This window comes from Natrix helvetica (assembly GCF_964273705.1).
Source record: "Natrix helvetica genome assembly, chromosome: 6".
In the NCBI taxonomy this organism is placed as follows: domain Eukaryota; kingdom Metazoa; phylum Chordata; class Lepidosauria; order Squamata; family Natricidae; genus Natrix; species Natrix helvetica.
In genome coordinates, this window is record NC_138553.1 from 3,106,851 (window position 1) to 3,130,018 (window position 23,168).

The window sequence follows — 23,168 nt, forward strand, 5'->3', positions numbered from 1 at the left end:
GTCCTGCCTTAGCCATAAAAACTGGATGGGTGGCTTTGGGCGAATTACCAGGAGATGGGAGTTCTAGTCCTGACTTAGTGATGAAAGCTGGCTGGGTGAATTTGGGCTAATCACTAGGAGATGGGAGTTCTAGTCCTGTCTTATCCATGAAAGTTGGCTGGGTGACTTTGGATCAATCACCAGGAGATGGGAGTTCTAGTCCTGCCTTAGCCATGAAACCTGACTGGGTGCAAAATGGCTCTCCTGCCCCCTCTTGGGCTCCAACTCACCTTTTCCTCTCTGGCACCTCCTCTCACAGCTCTGCTTAGAAGGAAACTGATTCACGTTTCCGCCACAGCCACCATAGATGAAGGGACGGCAGGCCGCCGTTTCCTGGTGAAAATACCACAGCACCACGTACTGCAGGCAGGCGCCCTCATCCATCGGCCAGGCGCAGGGATCTGCAACGCCGGAGAAGCCCCCATCCGTTAAATTCAGACCACTAAGCTGGAAGGAGGGAGGGAGGGCGGGAGGGAGGGAGGAAGGAAGGAAAGAAGGGTGTGGAGGAAGGAAGAGAGGGAGGGAAGGAGAAGGGAAAAGAAAAAGGGAAGGGAAAATTAAGGAAGGAAGGAAGGAAAGAAGGGTGTGGAGGAAGGAAGAGAGGGAAGGAAGGAGAAGGGAAAAGAAAAAGGGAAGGGAAAATTAAGGAAGGAAGGAAGGAAAGAAGGGTGTGGAGGAAGGAAGAGTGGGAGGGAAGGAGAAGGGAAAGGAAAAAGGGAAGGGAAAATTAAGGAAGGAAGGAAGGAAGGAAAGAAGGGGTGGAGGAAGGAAGAGAGGGAGGGAAGGAGAAGGGAAAGGGAAAAAGGAAAGGGAAGGGAAAATTAAGGAAGGAAGGAGGGAAGGAAGGAAGGAAGGAGGGAAGGAAGGAAGGCGCATGGAAGGAAGAGATGGTGGAAAGGAGAAAGGAAAGGAAAAACGAAAGGGAAGAAGAGAAGGGAAATTAAGGAAGGAGGAAAGGAAGGGAGGGAGGTGGGATGGAAGGAACGATGGAACAAAGGAAGGAAGGGGGAAGAAGAGAGGGAGTGAGTGAGTAGTAAAGGAAGGAGAGATAGACAGATCCAGGAGAGATTTCCCAAAAGCCCCATAAAAAGGAGACCCAGAGATGCTACTGTATTAGATTCCTTGAACATTGGCGACATTCGCCCTCCGGTTTTCTCCCAAAGGAGCAGAAAACGTGGAGAAAGAAAGAAAGAAAGAAAGAAAGAAAGAAAGAAAGAAAGAAAGAAAGAAAGAAAGAAAGAAAGAAAGAGGCTTGGAAAGAAAGAATAGCAGCGATTCACCTCCTCCTCCCAGGAAGGCCATCCCTTACCTCCGTTATCTTCCCCGCAGCCGCCCTTAAGGCAGCTCACGGGGGCATGCAAATAAATTAGCCACAATTCAAACACGGGACCGTTATGGGCTGCCACAATACCCACCACCTGTGTCAGCCCCCCCCCCCCCCCCGCTCCTGCTTTTACAGAGGCTCACCAGGAAAATGTCAGGGGGAGGGGCAGGCTGAAGGATGGGTGGGTGGCTTTTTGGTTTTTACAACTTGGGCAAAATGAGTGTGTGTGTGTGTGAAAGAGAGAGAGGGGGGGAAGAACAAGGCTGTTGGAGGGAGGAGAGGGGGGAGGGAAGGGAAGGGCGCATAGACCTTCGAGAGCTGAGATTCTCCACCTGAGCCACTTTGATGGGCGGACTACAAGCCCCAGAATTCCCCAGCTGGCATCCATGCGCATTCAAGTTGGCAAATTGGAATATAGAACAATATGGTTTCTTTTCTTTTCTTTCCTTCCATCGTTTTTTCTCCCTCCCTGCCTCAATATAGTCTTTCTTTCTTTCTTTCTTTCTTTCTTTCTTTCTTTTTCTTTTTCTCCCTTCCTGGGTCAATGTAGTTTTTCTTTCTTTCTCTTTCTTTCCTTCCTTCTTCCTTTTTTTCTCCCTGCCTTCCTGCCTCAATATAATCTTTTTTTCTTTCATTCATTCATTCTGTCTTTCCTTCCTTCTTTCTCTCTTCTTCTCTTCCTTCCTGTCTCAATATAGTCTTTCTTTGTTCTTTCCTTCCTTTTTTCTCCCTCCCTGCCTCAATATAGTTTTTCTTCCTTTCTTTTTCTTCCTTTCTTTTTCTTCCTTTCTTTTCTTCCTTCTTTCTCCCTCCCTTCCTGCCTCAATAGTCTTTCTTTCTTTCTTTTTCTCCCTTCCTGCCTCAATAGTTTTTCTTTCTTTCTCTTTCTTTCCTTCCTTCCTTTTTTTCTCCCTGCCTCCCTGCCTCAATATAATCTTTTTTCTTGCATTCATTCTTTCTTTCCTTCCTTTTCTCCCTTCTTCCCTTCCTTCCTGCCTCAATATAGTCTTTCTTTCGTTCCTTCCTTTTTTCTCCCTCCTTCCCTGCCTCAATATAGTTTTTCTTTCTTTCTTTTTCTTTCTTTCTTTCTTTCTTTCTTTCTTTCTTTCTTTCTTTCTTTCTTTCTTTCTTTCTTTCTTGCCTTCTTTCTCCCTCCCTCCCTGCCTCAATATAGTCTGTCTTTCTTTCATTCTTTTTCTTTCTTTCCTTCCTTCTCCCTTTTTTTCCCTTCTCCCTCCCTCTCTTCTTCCCTGCCTCAATATTTGTTTCTCCCTGTCTTTCTATCACTCTCTCTCTTCTCTCTTTATACCCCCCTCCCTCTCTTCCTTGCTTCCCCTTCCCTGTTTCAACTCTCTTTCTCCTTCCTACCTTCCTTCCTTCCTTCTTTCCTTCTTTCTTTCTTTCCTTCCTTCCTTCCTTCCTTCCTTCCTTCCTTCCTTCCTTCCTTCCTCCCCCCTTCTCTTCCCTGTGTTAAGCAGCCATTGGAAGTTATAATGGCGCCGAAAGAGTAACTTTACAACCAGTCACAATTCCCTTAACAATCCCAAACAGAATTTGGTTGTTGTAACCCTACTGCAGTCATGTGATTTCTTGCTTAGTGACCAGCCCCTTAGTGACAGAGTTGCCCATCCCAATTGCAGTCATTAAGCGAGGACTACATGTATATACATTGGTTAAATCAATGAATGGATGGAGGGGAGTCTCCCCATTGCCAGCCCAGTACCTTTCTGCTTCCCTTCTCTGGTTTTGCCCAGTGAGTCACCTTCTGCTGGATCTTTGGCCAGTGGTGCTTCCTCTGCCATCTGTTGGGCATCTGCCAAGGAGGTGGCACCGGACTCTGCCAGGCGTTTGGCTGCACAGATGTTTTTGTCTGCAGGAAAGGAAAAAGTGGAAGAAAAGTCTCCATTGCTGCGGGAATTTCACTCATCACATACCACAAGTTCACGTCTGGGCATAATTAGATTTGCACTGTAGATCTCATGTCAAGGGGATCTGAGTTTCGGGGGATCGCTTGGGATCGGTGATTACTTTGATGCCATCATCTTATTATAATGTGCCAACAAAGCAGATGTGATGGGATCTCTACCTCCATTGCCCAGCTGTCTCAAGAATTTGAAGGGGAATGGACTTCAACTCCCATATTTCTACAGCTATCTCAAGAACAGGACGATGAGTGGACTTCAACTCCCAGAATTCCCCAGTTGCCTCAAGAACTTGAAAATAGGTGGACTTCACATCCCAGAATTCCTCAGCTATCTCAAGAACCGGACGATAGCTGGACTTCAACTCCCAGAATTCCCCAGTTGCCTCAAGAACTGGAAGATAGTGGGGACAGCCACAACTAGGGAATTCTGGGAGTTGAAGCCCAGCTATCTTCCGGTTCTTGAGATAGCTGAGGAATTCTGGGATGTGAAGTCCACCTATTTTCAAGTTCTTGAGGCAACTGGGGAATTCTGGGAGTTGAAGTCCACCCACCTTCCATCTGCTAAGTTTGAGAAACCCTGCATTAAAGAATCAAAAGCCCAGAGCCAGGCTGTGATGTGAAAATAAATCACAGACTTTGTCACTCTGCATTCTGCTGGCAAGAGGATTGTTTTAAATTAAGATTCTGCAGGAAAACCATCCCCACCCACTCACTGCTAAGGTCAGGGGCCGCCCCCCCAGTTTCTGCTATGATTTCTCGATGGCTCCTCGTTTCTAATGAGAGGAAATTTCCTTTGCCAGTCGGGGATGTGCTGGCATTCAAATTGATCCAATTTAGAGGCCTCACCGTCCTTCCTGCTCATCTCGTTCCTGACAACGTCCTTCACATCTTCAGCCTGGGAAAAGAAGCACAAAAACTGAGCTTAAGATTCAGCAACAGGCATGTTCTGGTCAGTTTCCCTCCCTTATCAAGTTTCTTCAGCCCCATAAGTGTGCAAACAAACCCAATGGGGGGTTCGCTCTGGTCTCAGGGAGTGACTGTTTTTCACACTTACGACAGTTGCAAAGCATCTCCGTGGTCATATAAATCAAAACTGAGATGCAACCGATTCATATTTATGACATTTGTAGCATCAGGTGACCCCCTTTTTTGTGGCCTTCCGACGAGAAACGTTGAACGGGGGGCAGCCAGATTCACTTAACGACCGCATGGTTCATTTCACAACTGTATCCAAATGAGGTTGTAAGTCGAGGACTACCGGTAATCTGAAAGAGGACAACTTGAGTGTACTCTCACTTACAGAAATTCCTGGTTCTCCTTTTTCTCCCTTCCGGCCAGTGAGGCCTTCTTCTCCCTGTTAAAAAGATCCAGTAGTAGCCAAAAATGTCCCATCATCAGACTGGTCCTGCATGGAGTTGAAGGACCACTCTAAGAGTTCAACTTTGAGACCTGTGGACTTCAACTCCCAGAATTCCCCAGCTGTCTTGAGAACCTGAAAATGGATGGACTTCACATCCCAGAATTCCTCAGCTGTCTCAAGAATCTGAAGAGGAATGGACTTCACATCCCAAAATTCCTCAGCTATCTCAAGAACCAGAAGATGGGTGGACTTCAACCCTCAGAATTCTCCAGGTGTCTTAAGAACTTGAAAACTGGTGGATTTCACATCCAAGTATTCCTCAGCTATCTGGACTTCAACTCCCAGATTTCCCCAGCTGTCTTGAGAACCTGAAATGGAATGGACTTCAACTCCCATACTTTCCACAGCTGTCTCAAGAACTGAGAGATGGGTGGACTTCAACTCCCAAAATTCCCCAATTGCGTCAAGAACTTGAAAATAGGTGGACTTCACATCCCAGAATTCCTCAGCTATCTCAAGAACTGGAAGATAGCTGGACTTCAACTCCCAGAAGTCCTCAGTTTTCTCAAGATCTGGAAGATAGGGAATTCTGGGAGTTGAAGTCCACAGGTCTTAAAGTCACCAACGTTGGACATCTCTGTTGTAGATCATACACAGTGCTTAATAGGGCATAAAGCTCAATGCTTTAGGACAAGGGGTCTCCAAACTCAGCCGCTTGAAGACTTGTGGACTTTAATTCCCAGAATTCCACAGCCAGTCTGGCTGGGGAATTCTGGGAGTTGAAGTCCACAAGTCTTCAAGCGGCCAAGTTTGAAGGCCCTTGCTTGAGAAGCTTGGAAGGAAGATCCACCTGTCCCAGGAGGACGGGAAGGTAGGACATGTTACGTTGGCATGGGTTAGGGATGTACAACTGGTGGGGCCACAGAAAAGGACCTTCTCGGTGGTGGCCCCTTCTCTATGGAACATCATTCCCCTGAGATAAAGGCTTGAGGATGTCAGATGTTCAAATCTACTCTCGGATGATCAAATCCTCACTGTTTCTCCTTTCTTGCCGGGGCTCCCCGGGACTCCCCGGAGGCAGAGCGAGGGTCTCCCTCTTCTTCCTCTTTCTCCCTGAAAGCAGAAAAAGAAGATTTTCGTTGAAAATCATGTGGCTTAATTCATGCTCTCCTTGTTATTTATTTATTGGCTTTTGTGCCTAAGGTGAGACTAGAACTCACAGTCTCCTGGTGATTGGCCCAAAGTCACCCAGCCAACATTCATGCCTAAGGTGGAACTAGAACTCACAGTCTCCTGGTGATTGGCCCAAAGTCACCCAGCCAACATTCATGCCTAAGGTGGAACTAGAACTCACAGTTTCCTGGTGATTGGGCCAAAGTCACCCAGCCGGCTTTCATGCCTAAGACAGGACTAGAACTCACTGTCTCCTGGTGATTGGGCCAAAGTCACCCAGCAGGCTTTCATGCCTAAGACAGGACTGGAACTCACTGTCTCCTGGTGATTGGCCCAAAGTCACCCAGCCGACTTTCATGCTGGCTGGCTGGGGAATTCTGGGAGTTGAAGTCCACCCTTCCAACCTTACAGAGGTTGGAAAATACAGATTTAATGGGGATTAAATCTATACGTAAAGAAGTGTAAAAGTTTAGCCTAAGCAGAAAAAAACTTGCTTCCCTCTCTCTTTCTCATTTTAAAGTGCAGGAGATGAATAATGGATTGAAATGAAAAGCTAAATTTAAATTCCAGTTGACTGTCAGAAAAAGCAAAAAATTCCCAAGAGCAAATGCATTTTAATAATTGGAACTAAGATCGTAGTTTAGAGACGCTATCGTTTGATTCATTCACTTTAAAGGAGTCACATTTAATAGTTTCAAGTATTATTTTTTTAAATTCGTGATGCCGGCTGAGATATTTAGCAGGCCCCAGACATAAATTTGTGTGACGAAAAAGACAAATGCATACAGAGAGCAGTGAATCTGCCCCTCTACAGGTAGTCCTCGACTTATGACTGTTCATTTAGTGATTGTTTGAAGTTACGACGGCACTGAAAAATGCTGACTTAATGAGCGTTTTTCACACTTACGACCGTTGCAGTATCCCTATGGTCACGTGTTCAAAATGCAGACGCTTGGCAAATGATTCATATTTATGGCGGTAATAGTGTCCCAGGGTCACGTGATCCCCTTTTGCGACCTTCTGACAAGTAAAGTCCATGAGGAAGCCGGATTCACTTAATGACCGGGTTACTCACTTCACAACTGCAGGGATTCAACTTAAGTAATGTTGCAAAAATAGTCGTCAAACGGGGCAAAACTCACAACGAATGTCTCACTTAGCAACAGAAATTTGGGGGTTGATTATGGTCGTACGTATTGATGGGGGCTACCAAGAATTGCTTTGCAGAAAATCAAGACTTTCAATTCAGCTCATGTGAATTCCTCTCATTCACATCCAGCAAAGTCCCGGCAAACAGTCTTTCAAGGGTGAATTGACAACCACAGGCCTTATCAGGCTTGGAGAGCTGCCAGGCCGATATCTTCTAAACTCCAAGCTGTAGCAACAATTCCTTGGCAAGAAGTCAGGAACAGATCTTCACCCTCATGCATTGAACTAATTGCCTCCTGCAAACTCCACTCCCCAGTAGCTCCTCTTTTATTCCCCATGGGAGGGACCATTCAATGTCCACCTGTGCCTTTACTCCCGCATCGGCCCTTGTTCCTTAACTGTTCCCTTCTCTTGGCAGCTCTGCGCATGTGCACATCAGGAATAGGCTCCAGCTGTTCTTCTGCCTCACTGACATCTGACTCCGAAGGCAGCTGATAACTGGCATATGGTTATGGCCCCCTCTCTGCCTCCGACACAGAGCCCTCCTCCGAGCCTTCCCCAGACTCCAGGACTGGTCCAGGTTCCTCCCCAACCTCCTCACTGTCCGGGTCTGCCACCAGCTCTGCTGGCCGCTGGTGGCTCACAACACTTCCTTCTTACCTGTGATCCTGGATCACCTCGTGGTCCTTGGTTCCCCGTTGGCCCGGGAACGCCGGCCTTGCCAGGTAGGCCCCCTTGGCCCTTGAAGCCAGCCAATCCAGGAACACCTTTAGCACCCTGAAAATCCCCCCCCCCCGAGATAACCATGGTGTTGGAAGGAACATTTTTTAAAATATCAGATTTTAATCAAGCCGAAGATCTTTTCTCTGTTGTTTCCGGGAATGAGACTGGATCAAAATTCCAGAAGTACAGATTTTGGTGGGACGTTAGGATGTTTTTATGAATGCGGGGAGGTGCTTCTCAGCGCAACAATTTCTGCATAGATGAGTGGGATTTGTCTATCAGCCTTCTTTTGTGCTAAAGCTGGACGGCTGTTTGGGAAAAATTAAGATCTTTTTGTCCCTCTGAGCTTCGTTGTTTTCTTTCAGACGTCTCAATACCCAACTGGGCAACCTCATCAGTGCTAGAAGGGAGTAGGGTTTGCAGAGAGAAGGAAGAGAAGGAGGCGGACTGTGAGGCCCTTGGTGCTCTTTGACCTCGACACTTTTCTTGCAGACATTTCATTACCAAACTAGATAACATCATCAGTGCTAGAAGGCAAGGCTAGAAGCAGACTCCCATTGACTTCTAGCACTGAAAATGTTACCTAGTTTGGTAATGAAATGTCTGCAAGAAAAGAGTCAAGGTCAAAGAGCACCAAGGGACCCCACAGGCTTCCTCCTCCTCCTCCTCTTCCACAAAACCCACTCCCTTCTAGCACTGATGATGTTACTTGGTTGGTTCACGAAATGTCTGGAAGAAAACCACCAAGCTCAGAGAGCACCAAGGCCTCCACAGAACTTTCTATCTATCTATCTATCTATCTATCTATCTATCTATCTATCTATCTATCTATCTATCTATCATCTATCTATCTATCTATCATCTATCTATCTATCTATCTATCTATCTATCTATCTATCTATCTATCTATCTATCTATCTATCTATCTATCTATCTATCTATCCAGTGACGTGCGGTGAGCTTTACGGGTGGTGAGGCTGGTGACGTCATCAGCGTGAGCCGTGGTCCCCTTCATGTTGACTCAAGAAGGAGGGGAATGGGACCACGTCAGCCTCCCTCCTGCGCACGTCCCATTCCCTGCCTTCCTAAGTCAACATGAAGGGGACCGCGGCTCACGCTCCGCGATCCCTCCTCCCGATCCCTCCAGCCTCCCTCCTGTGCACGTCCCATTCCCCGCCTTCCTAAGTCAACATGAAGGGGACCACGGAGCGCGCTCCGTGGGACCGCGGGACCGCGGCTCACGCTCTGTTGACTGACTCCTGAGTCAACATGAAGGGGACCACGGAGCGCTCCCATTCCTGACCACGTGTGCAGAAGGCTCCTCAGCGCCTTTTCCCTTTTCCCTTTTTTTTTTATTTTCATGATGACAGTGGTGCGGCTCTGCCTCCCTCCACGTCCCTGTATCTATCTATCTAATCTATCTATCTATCTATCTATCTATCTATCTATCTATCTATCTATCTATCTATCTATCTATCATCTATCTTTCTTTCTTCTTTCCTTCCTTCTCTTCCTTCCTTCTTCCCTTCCTGCCTCCCTTCTTTTTTTCCTCCTCCTCCTCCTCCCCCTCCCCTCCTCCTCCTCCTCCTCCTCCTTCTTCTTTCTCTCCTCCTCCTCCTCCTCTTTTTCTTCTCCTCTCCTCCTCTTCTCCCCCTCTCCTCCTCCTCCCCTCTGCAAACCCCACTCCCTTCTATCAAGGATCAAACCAATATACATACGTTAAAACCACTTATTTCCCTACTAAACCCACCAGAGTCCAACCCACATACCCCCTTGCCCTTTCACCACCTGTCCATCTGCTGGCAACCTTAATACTTTGAGATGATACATTCTGGGTTATTCCAGAACCCAGCCTCATTTTATTATCTAAAATAGACCGTCCAGCCTCTGGGGACAACAAGAGCAGCCTCTGGACGCCAGAAATAAATAAAAGATAATGCCTCTGCGAAGATAATGTCATAATAGCAAGACGTCTGGCGCAACAGGGTTAAAGGTGCCCCGCAGGGCCCATCTTGAACAAACTATCATCAGAGAAACGTGACATCCGCAGAGCACGCATGGATCGGGATAACCTTGTTTGCAAGGGTTGATGGATGTCCTACCACAAACTGACCTTTGTTAAGATGGCATCTGCAGTGCTCACCTTTTCTCCTTTCTGGCCAAAAATTCCTTTGGGACCATCCGTGCCGGACAAGCCACGTTCGCCCTAAGCAGAGTGCAAAAGCCGAGGTCAGCGGGATCGAATAAAATAAAAATAAAACTTACCAATGCTTGGAGAGAGAAAAAGGAGTTTGGAAATGAAGAAAGCTAAAAAAAAAATAAGCAGACAATCCACTTAGATAAAGATATAAAACTGTTAGTATGAGTATGATGAGAATAATGATGTTTAATTTAAATAGGAGCCAGCCGTGTGCAGCAGCTGCCCAAAAAGCCAACACAGTTCTAGGCTGCATCAACAGAGGGATAGAATCAAGATCACGTGAAGTGTTAATACCACTTTATAAGGCCTTGGTAAGGCCACACTTGGAATACGGCATTCAGTTCTGGTCACCACGATGTAAAAAAGATGTGGAGACTCTGGAAAGAGTACAGAGAAGAGCAACAAAGAGGATTAGGGGACTGGAGACTAAAACATATGAAGAACGGTTGCAGGATCTGGGTATGTCTAGCTTAAGAGAAAGAAGGACTAGGGGAGACATGATAGCAGTCTTCCAATATCTCAGAGGTTGCCACAAAGAAGAGGGAGTCAAGCTATTCTCCAAGGCACCTGAGGGTAGAACAAGAAGCAATGGGTGGAAACTAATCAAGGAGAGAAGCAACTTAGAACTGAGGAGAAACTTCCTGACAGTTAGAACAATTAATCAGTGAAACAGAAGTTGCCTCCAGAAGTTGTGAATGCCCCAACACTGGAAGTCTTTAAGAAGATGTTGGACAACCATCTGTCTGAAATGGCATAGGGTTTCCTGCCTAGGCAGGGGGTTGGACTAGAAGACCTCCAAGGTCCCTTCAAACTCTGCTATTGTGTTGCATTGTATAATATTGATATATTATTACTAGAAGATAGTAAGAAGAAAAAGGGGGAGTTTTATAACTTTAAAATGCTCAATATATTATAATACTAAACTTAGGGAAAGAATGTTAATATGAATGTGAAAGATGTGGCAAAAGAGGAACGAGATTGCACAGAAATGTTTGCACCCAGACGACACACGGCATAAGGAAAGATGGGATGTTTATTTTTGTAATTGCAAAATAATAAAACTGTTAAAAAAATAAAATAAAAATAAAACTTATAAACTGGATTTCAGGGCTACACTTCCAAACACAGCTAGTCCTCGACTGAACCACCATTACCGGTGACAACAGCACAGAAAACGTGGCCATAATTCGGGCGTTTAGCAACTGGTTCATATTTATGATGGCCGCAAAGTCCACGGGGAAAGCTGGATTCACTTAACGACCGTGTCACTAACTGAACGACTTCAGTGATTCGCTTCACAAACGAGGGGAAATTCACTTAATGACAATCTCGCTTCGTGAGGGAAATTTTGTGCTCCACTGGGGTCGTAAGTCGAGGATGAAAACCTGCACATGAGATGAAACATCGCAAGATTTGTTTTTCTCGCTATGTGCATGTATATATCCGAACCAGATTGCATTGTTTCTCTATGTCATATAATATATGTGGGTATATACATAATTTTGTTTTTATTTATTCATTTTCTCATGTTTAAAGGTAAAGGTTCCCCTCGCACATATGTGCTAGTCGTTCCTGACTCTAGGGGGCGGTGCTCATCTCCGTTTCAAAGCCGAAGAGCCAGCGCTGTCCGAAGACGTCTCCGTGGTCATGTGGCCGGCATGACTCAACGCCGAAGGCGCACGGAACGCTGTTCCCTTCCCACCAAAGGTGGCTCCTATTTTTATACTTGCATTTTTATGTGCTTTCGAACTGCTAGGTTGGCAGAATCTGGGACAAGTAATGGGAGCTCACTCCGTTACGTGGTGCTAGGGATTTGAACAAACTGCCAACCTTTCTGATGGACAAGCCCAGTGTCTTAGCCACTGAGTGACCGCGTCCCTCATGTTTACGTAGTATATATTGGAAGTGGTTTCCCTTTGACAGCTGTGTGCAACGAAATTTCATTTTAATGTATGCCAATTAGTGTACATTTAACTGACAATAAATATTACTTTCTATTCTATTCTGTTCTATTCTATTCTAATCATTCTATTCTATTGTATTCTTTCTTCTTATTCTATTCTATTCTATTCTATATTCTATTCTATATTCTATTCTATATTCTATTCTATATTCTATTCTATATTCTATTCTATATTCTATTCTATTCTATTCTAATTATTCTATTCTATTCTTTATTCTTATTCTTATTCTATTCTATATTCTTTTCTATTCTATTCTAAATATTCTATTCTATTCTAATTATTCTATTCTATTCTTTATTCTTATTATTATTCTTATTCTCATTCTCATTCTTTCTTATTCTTATTCTTATTCTTATTCTTATTCTATATTCTATATTCTATATTCTATTCTATATTCTTATTCTATTCTAATTATTTTATTCTATTCTTTATTCTTATTCTATTCTATATTCTTATTCTATTCTATTCTAATTATTGTATTCTATTCTATTCTACTCTACTCTACTCTATTCTATTCTTTATTTTTATTCTTATTCTATTCTATATTCTCTTCTATATTCTATTCTATATTCTATTCTATACTTTATTCTAAGTTCACATATCTCCTAGTGCTGGGCTGCGGAATTCTGGGAGTTGAAGTCCGCTTATCTTAAAGCACCTATAAAAGGGCCTGTATTTTACCTTTGATCCCTGGATTCCTTCTGCACCTGGGATTCCTGGTTTGCCAGTGATGCCACCTTCCCCCTGGACACCGAAGGAGAGACAGAGAACTTAGTTAAGTCTATTTTCCATGAAAACATGGACCAAATGCCCAGGTTGCCCTCTGCAACTCTTGGGACAGGATGAAAATGACCAGAAGGGACCAGGGGCTTCGTCTATGCCCAGGCGATTGCATAAATATCCACAATCCTATTCTCCTTTGGATGAGGGGTGGGTAGGACACATTATGCAATGCACAGAAAAAGAAGATGAAGTAGCAAGCGAGGGAGGGCGGAAGGAAGGAAGGGAAGGAAAAAGAGAGAAAAAAGAGCGGAAGGAGAGAGGAAGAAGGAGAAAGGAAGGAGGGAACGGCAAAAGGAGAAGGGAAGGGAGGGAGGGAGAGAGGAGGAAAGAAAAAGGAAGGTGGGAAGGAAGGGAAGGAGAAATTGAGAAAGGGAAGAAAAAGAGAGGAAGGAAGAAGGGAGGAGAAAGGAAGGAGGGAACGGAAAAAGGAGAAAGGAAGGGAGGGGGAGGGAGGGGAAGAGATAGGAAGGAAGGGAGGAGGAAGGAAAAAGGAAGGTGGGAATGAAGGGAAGGAGAAAGGGAGAGAGGAATGAAGGGAGAGAGGGAGTAAAGAGTGCGGAAGGAAGGAGGGGGAAGGAGAAAGAAAGGAGGGAGGGAGAAAGGGAAGGAGGAAAGAGAGGAAGGAAGGGAGGAGGAAGGAAAAAGGAAGGTGGGAAGGAAGGGAAGGAGAAAAGGAGGAAGAAAGGAAAATAGGAAGGAAGGAAGTAGAGAGGGATGAAAGAGATGAAGGAGGACGGGAGGAAAGAAGGAAGGAGGGAGAGAGCAAAAAGAAGGGAAGGATGGATGAAGGAAGGAAAGAACAGAAGGAGAAAGAGAGGAAGGGAAGGAGGAAAGAAAGAGGAAGGAAGGAAGGATGAAGGAGGACGGGAGAAAAGAAGGAAGGCGGTAGAAGGGAAGGAGGGGAGGAAGGATCGTAGAAGCAGGAGTTAAGAAACAAAGGTAAATATTTTTAAATCTAATTTACACCGGCACCACTCTCTCCATCTCTCCATTTCTCTCCATCTTTGTGAATCCTTCCACCCCATCCTTCTGCGGCCTTGGGTTCGAAACTCCCCATCTCTCTCTCCCTCCCTCCCCTTCTGCAGACCTCACCAACTCCCTCCAACCCCAACCTTCTCCAGCTTCTTCTGCACCCATCCTCTCTTCCTTCCAAGGTTGGTCTCCGTATCCATCCTCCCTGCTGCTTCCAGGTTCTTCCTTTCCAACCCGTTCCTTCCTTCCTTGGGCATTCACTCTACGTTCTCTCGCCACCCACTCAATCTTGACTCAACCCTTCTTGATTGCATCATCACCCACACTTCGGAAGCGGCTCACGCCCACCGCTTCTCAGACACGCAGCTGTGACATCCAGACAGCCAAGTGGGCGCAGACCCACTCTGACGTAAATGTCTAGGGCAGAGGGGAGTTCCTACAGTTTGGCCGAACCAGTAGTAACTTGGCGGCCTGGGTCGCGGGAACAGGCAGCGACCCAGGCCTGCCACGCCCCCGAACCGCTTCTCCCATGGTGCCAACCACCTTGATTTTCATTGCAGAAATGTATTTATTTTTTATGTTTTTAATTTTTTCAGCTTTTGCACATGTGCAGACCTTTTTACTTGCAAATGTGCACGCGTGTGTGGGAGTGAAGCAAGCATGCACGCAGAAAATTTTTGCTCGCACCGAACCGATTGAGATTCTCAGTCATCCAGGTGATGTTTGTCCCCCAAGGGGCTTCCCCCACCCCACTTCGAATGGCGTGGGAGTTTGAATGGTATCCAAAATAAAATTGCAGACTAAAAGAACAGTTTGCACTACTCAGGTGTGACCCTGAGGACACAGGTAACTCTCCAAGTGTCCTCAACGACCCTCTAAAAGGATGCAAATGACCAGCTGTCTGCAAGGAGTAGCAATCCTTCCACCCTCCACCATTCGAAGCTGAAGAAGCTTCCTGGAGGAGAAGCAAAATGTCTTCAAAGAAAAAACGGGAAAATCCAGCTGCCTCTTGAAAAAAAAAGCACCTTTGGGACAAGCAGGACTTGAGTTGACTGAGAATCTCTACAGGTTTTTAGCTATACAATTTGGGATGGAGACCCTGACAATGGTGTGGGAGGAGGAATGGATTTAAAGGGAATTCCTCTCCAGCAAAGTCCCGGCCAACGGTCTTTCAAGGGTGAATTGACAACCACAGACTTTTATCAGGCTTGGAGAGTTGCCAGGCCCGATATCTTCCAAACTCCACGCTGTAGCGGCAATTCCTTGGCAAGAAATCAGGAACAGATCTTCACCCTCATGAATGGAACTCATGGTCTCCTGCAAACTCCACTCCCCAGTAGCTCCTCTTTTATTCCCTCTGGGAGGGGCCATTCACTGTCCACCTGTGCCTTTACTCCCGCATCAGCCCTTGTTCCTTAGCGGTTCCCTTCTTGTGGCAGCTCTGCGCATGAGATCATCGGGAACAGGCTCCAGCTGTTCTTCTGCCTCACTGATGTCCGACTGTGAAGGCAGCTGATAACTGTCGGACAGCCCTGGCCCCATCTCTGCCTCCGACACAGAGCCCTCATCCGAGCCTTCCCCAGACTCCAGGACCGGCCCAGGTTCCTCCCCAACCTCCTCACTGTCCGACTCTGCTACCAGCTCCACTGGCTGATGGCAGGCCACAACAGGTGCTTACCTTCACTCCATCGGACCCGGGAAATCCCGTCTTCCCTTGCAAGCCGCGTAAACCCTGAGGATAAAGACGGTTAGAGTGAGAGACTTTACAGGGGAATCCTCAACTTACGACCGCAATTGAGCCAGAAAATCTCTGTGGCTAAGCAAGACATTTGCTAAGTGAGCTTTGCCCCATGTTGCGAAGTCTCTTGCCTCCATTGTTAAGCGAATCGCTGCCGTTGATTAGTTAGTAATCTGGTTGCTAAGTGAATCTGCTTTCCCCCGTGCATTTTGGCTTGTCAGAAGGTCGCAAAAGGGGATCGCGTGATCTTGGGACCCATGATCAACGGTTGTAAGTGTGAAAAATGGTCACAAGTCCCTTTTCTCAGTGCTTCTGTAACGTTGAACGGACACTAAATGAACGGTGGGGGATGAAGTCGGGGACTATCTGTAATGACCCCTAACCATTCAAATCTTCGACCTGTGAGAAAAGGGGGCGTAAAGGACACAGGCGCATGGGCTACTTTTTGGGTGGCTGGCACGTTTTTGGGAAATCTAGAAGGAAGGAAGTAAGAAAACGGAAGGGGAAAAGCAAGTCGAAGGAATCGGAGTGAGCAAATTTGCAGGCCGGGGAATTCTGGGAATTGAAGTCCGCTCATCTTTCCAATGGGCAGGTTTGAGAAACTCCAGATTAAAAGCCTGGCCTTAAAGCAGCAGTCACCAACTGGTGGTCCCCGAGAAAAGGTTGGTGGTCCCCAGAAAAATTATTTGCCTTTTTTATATTGCATTAAATCAGGGGTCCTCAAACTACGGCCCCTGGGACGGATACGTGCAATGAACGCTTGTGTTGCTGCAGAGAGTCTCCCCCTTTGGGGTATTTTTGTAGGGGTCAGGAGAGGGGCAGAAATTCCAACTTGGGGTCTGCTTCAGCCTCCTGGGGCTTTGGGCGAAGGCTGGAGGGAAGAGCCGCTGGTGGGGAAGAGCCGGAGGGCCTCGTTCCATGTGGGACTGCATCATGGCCTGGAACTGGCTGACCATCTCAGCCCGCTGAGCCTCCAGGCGACGGTGCCTGGCCTTGCACTCCCGCAGGTCTTCCCTCTGCTTGGAAAGCCCATACTCCTAGTCCTCAGTGAGGTGCTTCTGCTGAGCCTCCTTCTCGGTCAGATCCAATTTGAACTGAACTCTTTTGCCAACTCTTTCTCACAGTGGCTGCTTAGCTCCAGCAACAGCTTCCTCTTGGGGCCCTAAGGAGAACGGGCGGGCAGGCGAGGCGCCCCTTGACATGAGTGACACCGAGTTGGCCATGCCCACCCAGTCACATGACCACCTTGCCACGCCCACCCCGCCGGCCCTTAGGCAGATCATATTATTGGTCCGCGGGATTTAAAATTATGAATTTAGTGGTTCTTGAGGTCGAAAAGGTTGGGGACCCCTGCCTTTAAAAAATACACATTACCTTTGAGCCTTTCCGCCCAGTGTCTCCGGCCATTCCGGCAAGTCCCTTTTCACCCTAAAAAGGCGAAATCAACACAATTCACTTGTGGAGGAAGAAAAACAGCAAAACTGACATACGAAACCCCCACCACCCCCACCAATAAAATTTTGAGGAGCATAATAAAATCGGCTAAAACTGGCCCAACTCCAGTTTGCTTCCGATGGTTACTTCTTTAATTTCAGGTTCTGCAAATTTCTCAGTGGAAGATTGTAATTTTCACTTCTGGATTTGCTTGGATCCAGCTGCTGATTGAACCTGTGTATTGGGGTGGGGGGTGGGGGTGGGGGGCTCTCGCTTAGCGTCGACCTCTTACGTCAAGCCTCACCGATTGCAAGAAGCAATCGACTCTCTTCCTGTCTTTCTCCCAAGGGACGATAAATGAGATGTTGTCATTTGCCTGAGATTCGTTAGTTAAAGATGAACGAACGAAAAACGTTCAGGGGTCAATTACAAGCGAGGAGAAAACTGTCTTTAAAAAGCACTGATGGTGCTAACAGGTTGGGTCATGAAATGTCTGCAAGAAGACAACTAAACTCAGATAGCATCAAGGACCCCACAGTTCTCCTCCTCCTCCTCCTCCTCTTAAACAATTCCCACTCCCTTCTAGCACTGATGATGTTACCTAGTTGGGTCATGAAATGTCTGCAAGAAAAACCACCAAGCTTAGATAGCACCAAGGATCCCACAGTCCTAAAAATTCCTTACCGACTCTCCTTTTTGCCCCTGCATGCCTCGATCTCCTTTTTCCCCTTTCGCTCCATTCCTCCCATTCAGACCTGCAGTTCCCTGTAAGGAGTCAAATTGATTTATTCACAGTCCAGGTCTGGGAAACTGTAAAGGGCTTTGAAACCTGAATAGAGAAACTAAAATATGAATAAGAAGGATTCATGGGGTCTATAGATAAAGTATAGGAAAAACAGGAAGTCCTCAACTTATAACCGTAAATGAGCCCAAAATTATGGCCGTAGTGTGTGGCGGTCATTAAGCAAGTCACCAGATGACTACATCTAATTTTACATATTTTTTTTGCAGAGGTCATTAAGTGAACACTGTGATTGTTAGGTAAACCAATGGTTCACTAGGGGCTGGTTTTGCCAAAACCCTGGTAAAATGCTATCACAGAACTGTGGGATGCCACAAATGGCTATAAATACGAGAGAGAGAGAAAGGGGGGGGAGAGAGAGAGAGAGAGAGGGAGGGAGGGACAGAGAGGGGGGGGTCTTATTTTCTTTTGACCCCTGAAATAAGTGCTTGGCCTTATTTGTGGGGAGGTCTTATTATTTTTGAGGTGCAGGAGGCGGCGAGCGTGGTCGCCTCTTGGCTGCTGCTGTGTTGCAATATTTTCAGGGAGGGCTTACTTTAGTGCATGCACTCAAAAGCCCGATTAGGCTTATTACCCAGGGAGGTCTTATTTTCAGGGAAACAGGATAGATAGATAGATAGATAGATAGATAGATAGATAGATAGATAGATAGATAGATAGATAGATAGATAACTGAAAGATAGATAGATGATAGATAGATAGATAGATAGATAGAAAGATAGAAAGATAGAAAGATAGAAAGATAGAAAGATAGATAGATGATAGATAGATAGATAGATAGATAGATAGATAGATAACTGAAAGATAGATAGATGATAGATAGATAGATAGATAGATAGATAGATAGATAGATATAAAGATAGAAAGATAGATAGATGATAGATAGATAGATAGATAGATAGATAGATAGATAGATAACTGAAAGATAGATAGATGATAGATAGATAGATAGAAAGATAGAAAGATAGATAGATAGATAGATAGATAACTGAAAGATAGATAGATGATAGATAGATGATAGATAGATAGATAGATAGAAAGATAGATGATAGATAGATAGATAGATAGATAGATAGATAGATAGATAGATAACTGAAAGATAGATAGATGATAGATAGATAGATAGATAGATAGAAAGATAGAAAGATAGATAGATGATAGATAGATAGAAAGATAAATAGATGATATAGATAGATATAAGGTAGATAGATCATAGAAAGATAGATAGCTAGATAGGTGATAGATAGGTGATAGATAGATAGATAGATAGATAGATAGATAGATAGATAGATAGATAGATAGATAGGTGATAGATAGATAGATAGATAGGTGATAGATAGATAGATAGATAGATAGATAGATAGATAGATAGATAGATAGATAGATGATAGACAGGAGAGAGAGAGACACTCACACACACAGACAGAAATAGATAGATGATGGATGGATGGATGGATGGATGGATAGGGATAGCATCACTTAAAATAATAAAAAAAGATAACTTGCTACTTATCCTCTTATGCAAAAGAGAGAGAATAAAATGGAAGGCAATAAATATATCTTTCTTGCCCAACAAATCACTGCAAATGGATGTGCCATTAGAGGCTGTTGATTCACCGTGTAATCAGCCTCAGAGAACATCCACGCACCCTGCCCTTCCCTGGAGGCAGCCGTGATGGAGCTGGGCTGGGGCAACGGCTGGCGTGCCCATAGAGAGGGTCTCTGGGTGCCACCTTTGGCATGCGTGCCATAGGTTCACCATCATGGATCTAGATGAGAATGGGAAACACCCCAGAAAAAAACCCCAAGCAACGTCTTCATTATCTCCAAGAAATCACCCAAAACGATTCTTTGGTGACCTCAAAGGCTGATTTTGCCTGAAGGGATAAAAATGAAGGCACGAAAGAAGCTACACCACAGGAGAAAGTCCGCCTCTCCCTGAACAAACAAGGCACAAGCTTGAGTCAGGCAAACAGCTGGCAATATTTATCCTCTGATAATTGGCCTTTTCAGTGCCCCAAAAATAAATAAAATCAAGATACAGAAAGCCTCAATAAAGGTCATTTAGAAAAAGGGAAATGTTGACCAAGTGTTGGAAAGAGCAAATAGGACATCATGAACGAAGCAGAAAAACCTGGCGGACTATGGACGGGGAAATACAGGTAGTCCTTGACTTACGACCAGAATGGGGGCCTGAGATTTCTGTGTGGTTAATCGGGACAGGGGTTAAGTGAATTTTGCTCCCTTTGGCAACCTTTCTTGCCACCGTGCTTAAGTGAATCACTGCAGTTGTGACTGCAAGAAAAGGAAGGAAGGAAGGAAGAAAGGAAGGAGATTATTTCCAAATTACAATAAATCCAAAATATTGAATGAATGAATAAATAAGATGCCATCCAACTTACAGCAAAATCAACAAAAGGAAGGATAAAAGGATGGATGGGTGGAAGGAAGGAAGGGAGGAATAAGATGACTTCCAACTTACAATAAATTCAAAATATTGAATGAATGAATGAATAAGATGCCACCCAATTTACAGCAAAATCAACAAAAGGAGGGATAAAAGGATGGATGGATGGGTGGATGGATGGATGGATGGAAGGAAGGGGGGAATAAGATGACTTCCAACTTACAATAAATTCAAAATATTGAATGAATGAATAAATAAGATGCCACGCAACTTACAGCAAAATCAATGGAAGGAAGGAAGGAAGGAAGGAAGGAAGGAAGGATGGATGGAAGGAAGGAAGGAAGGAATAAGCTTTCCAACTTACAATAAATTCAAAATATTGAATGAATGAATAAATAAGATGCCACCCAACTTACAGCAAAATCAACGGAAGGAAGGATGGAAGGAAGGAATAAGATTTCCAACTTACAATAAATTCAAAATATTGAAAGAATGAATGAATGAATAAGATGATACGCAACTTACAGCAAAATCAAAGGAAGGAAGGAATAAGATTATTTCCAACTTACAGCAAATCCAATCAGACCTGGTTCTCCAATTTCACCCTGCCCAGGAAAACAAAATTACAGAGACAATTTTAAATGCCCAAAAGACCATCATGAACTTGCCACCTAAATGGATCATAAATGGTCGCTTGTATTTCATCGAAATCTCAGAGTTGTTTCACTGACCTTCTGCCCCACCGGTCCTCTTCGGCCAAATAATCCCATGATTCCTTTGGCCCCTGGATCTCCCTTCATCCCCTAGTGGAAAAAGAAAAAAAATAAAGATAATTTCTCTCCCATTTTTTTTTTTTACTTAACAACTGCCTTTCTCAGCAACGGACATTCTGTTGGCAGTTGTGGTCGTAAGTCGAGGACTGCCTATATATTGTGATTTAAGATTAGGAGGGGAAACGTACTACTACTGTGGCACTTAATAACATTTCCATTCCATATCATTCCGTATCATCTTCCATTAAACAGTGTGTCGTCTCGGTACAAAATGTCTCCGTACAATTACAATCAAGATTTACAATATTCGTTGCATTGATAACTCTCTAATCTTACAATATTAATAATCAGCATTATAACTATTCATTTCTCCCTCTTAACGTATCTTCTAATGAAAACATAATATTATATTGAGTATGGTCATCTTAACAATCATATATAATCATCATCATCTTGTTTACATCTCTATCTTAACATATATTCTTTATTTCACTCGTCTCTATTTATTTCTCACTTCTATTTTTATTCTCCAACCATCCGTAAAATGACTCCCATGTCATATAATGTTCCGTTTGTTCTTCTTCTTTTATAGCAAGCATTAATCTATTTATTTCTGCACATTCTAATATTTTCCTAATCACAGTTTTGGGCAAATACAATTCTAGCTGCAGTTAATACATGTATAATTAATTTACAGTAAAGGGAAAGGCACTTAATACATTTTGATCATGGCTTTCCACTTGGACAGAGACATAATTTTCCCCTCCCCCACCCCCGAAATTAAAGACACAGAAATCTTTAAAAATACCTTTTCTCCAAAAGGCCCATCTTCCCCTTTCTCCCCCTTGTCTCCATCATAACCAGGAAGACCCCGTTCCCCCTAAATAAAAAGGCACAAATTTGATTGCTTTAAGATGGAAAATAATAATAATGTAAAGCTGTGGAATAATCACGATTAAGAGTTAAAGAGCGATTGAGAGAGATAAAGAGAAAGAAAGAGATAATTTCTTCTGCCTTTAAGTCTTCTGTCCTCTTGGTGGTAGGCATCTCCTGGATAAACTAAAGGCTAATGGAGATCTTGACTTTCACCAAGATGGCGTTCTACAAAGAAACTTTTCTGGAGGAACAAGAAGGGATTTGATTTTCACCCAAAGGATGGAGAGAACAAACATCATATGGGTTTGCTGGTGCTTTCTGAGCTTGGTGGTTTTCTTACAGACGTTTCGTGACCCAACTAGGTAACGTCATCAGTGCTGGAAGGGAGGGGGTTTTGTGGCGGGAGGAGGAGGAGGACTGTGGGGTCCTTGGTGCTCTCTGAACTTGGTTGTTTTCTTTCAGACGTTTCATGACCCAATTAGGTAATTGGGAAAGCAGTTTGCTTCCTAATCTTACCCCAATCAAGGAACTACCAACACAGGAAAACAATCAAATGGTAAACAACCTAATCAAGGAACCTCCAATTAACATTTCCACCAACACTGAAAGGACAAGACACTTGTGTAAAAAGGGAACATTTCCCACTCCCTCCTAGCACTGATAATATTCCCTTGTTGGGTCATGAAACATCTGCAAGAAAACCACCAAGCTCAGAGAGCATCAAGGACTTCACAGTCCTCCTCCTCCTCTCTACAAACACCTCTCTTCTACACTGATGATGTTATATAGTTGGGTCACGAAACGCTTGCAAGGAAACCCCCAAGCTCAGAGAGCATCAAGGACCACACAGTTCAACCCAAGCTACAAATATTATCTTTTCTCTGTAAAGTTCTTGTTTCTTCTAACATGGACTGGTCATGTCCTGGCAAAGTGCTCTGTTGCCTTCCAGATATGTCGAACGTCCATATAAGATGTTGCTAAACAAGAAAGGAAGAGAACAATACCTCCCCCCAGATCTTCCCATCTCAACGAGCTTCGAAGAAAGCAAAAGTTTCATTCCCGACAACAATCAAGTCAACACAACTTACGGCATCTCCTTTGTTGCCTTTGTAGCCTTGAGGTCCAAACATTGTGATCGAATCACCCTGGGGTTCAAATATACAAGAGAAACATAGTTTGCACTGGGTGTTCCTGGTGGGTGAGGCTTCTCCACCTTAGCAACTTTAGGGTCCGTGGGCTAATTCCCAGAATTCCCCGGCCAGTCGTGTGCTGAACATATGATGTGGACGGTCTTTGAAGTTCCGGCCATCCCATTCCACCCATGTGGTTGGAATCTGGGCACTTAGCAACTGATTGGCATTTACAATCAGTTGCAGTGCCCCTGCAGTCACATGACCGGCATTTGCAAAAAAAAAAAATTCCCCTTCGTTTTCCCAGAAAGCCATTGGGGAAGACAGCAGGAAGTCATACGTTCTTGGGATAAATCTCCCACACCTGTGAATCTTTCCCTAGCGCTTCTGCATTTCT

General features: G+C 44.6%; 1 protein-coding gene across 23 annotated transcripts in view; it reads right to left on the reverse strand.

Moving 5' to 3' along the window:
* LOC309394441 (uncharacterized protein) overlaps positions 1-23,168 on the reverse strand; it is a 102,016-nt gene that overhangs the window by 715 nt on the left and 78,133 nt on the right. For 13 of the 23 annotated variants that reach the window (XM_081957592.1, XM_081957593.1, XM_081957606.1 and 10 more), the window contains 15 exons: positions 22,730-22,786; positions 21,574-21,645; positions 20,724-20,795; positions 20,562-20,597; positions 17,468-17,548; positions 16,724-16,777; positions 15,290-15,343; positions 12,538-12,600; positions 9,836-9,898; positions 7,630-7,746; positions 5,683-5,760; positions 4,588-4,641; positions 4,080-4,182; positions 3,087-3,233; positions 270-440 (listed from right to left, as the gene is read on the reverse strand). In XM_081957592.1, coding sequence (XP_081813718.1) covers positions 270-440; positions 3,087-3,233; positions 4,080-4,182; positions 4,588-4,641; positions 5,683-5,760; positions 7,630-7,746; positions 9,836-9,898; positions 12,538-12,600; positions 15,290-15,343; positions 16,724-16,777; positions 17,468-17,548; positions 20,562-20,597; positions 20,724-20,795; positions 21,574-21,645; positions 22,730-22,786 — 1,222 coding nt within the window. Of the gene's footprint in view, positions 1-269; positions 441-3,086; positions 3,234-4,079; positions 4,183-4,586; positions 5,016-5,682; positions 5,761-7,629; positions 7,747-9,835; positions 9,899-12,537; positions 12,601-15,289; positions 15,344-16,723; positions 16,778-17,467; positions 17,549-20,561; positions 20,598-20,723; positions 20,796-21,573; positions 21,646-22,729; positions 22,787-23,168 lie in introns of those variants that run through there. The other 10 variants (XM_081957604.1, XM_081957595.1, XM_081957591.1 and 7 more) reach the window with 10 other exon arrangements.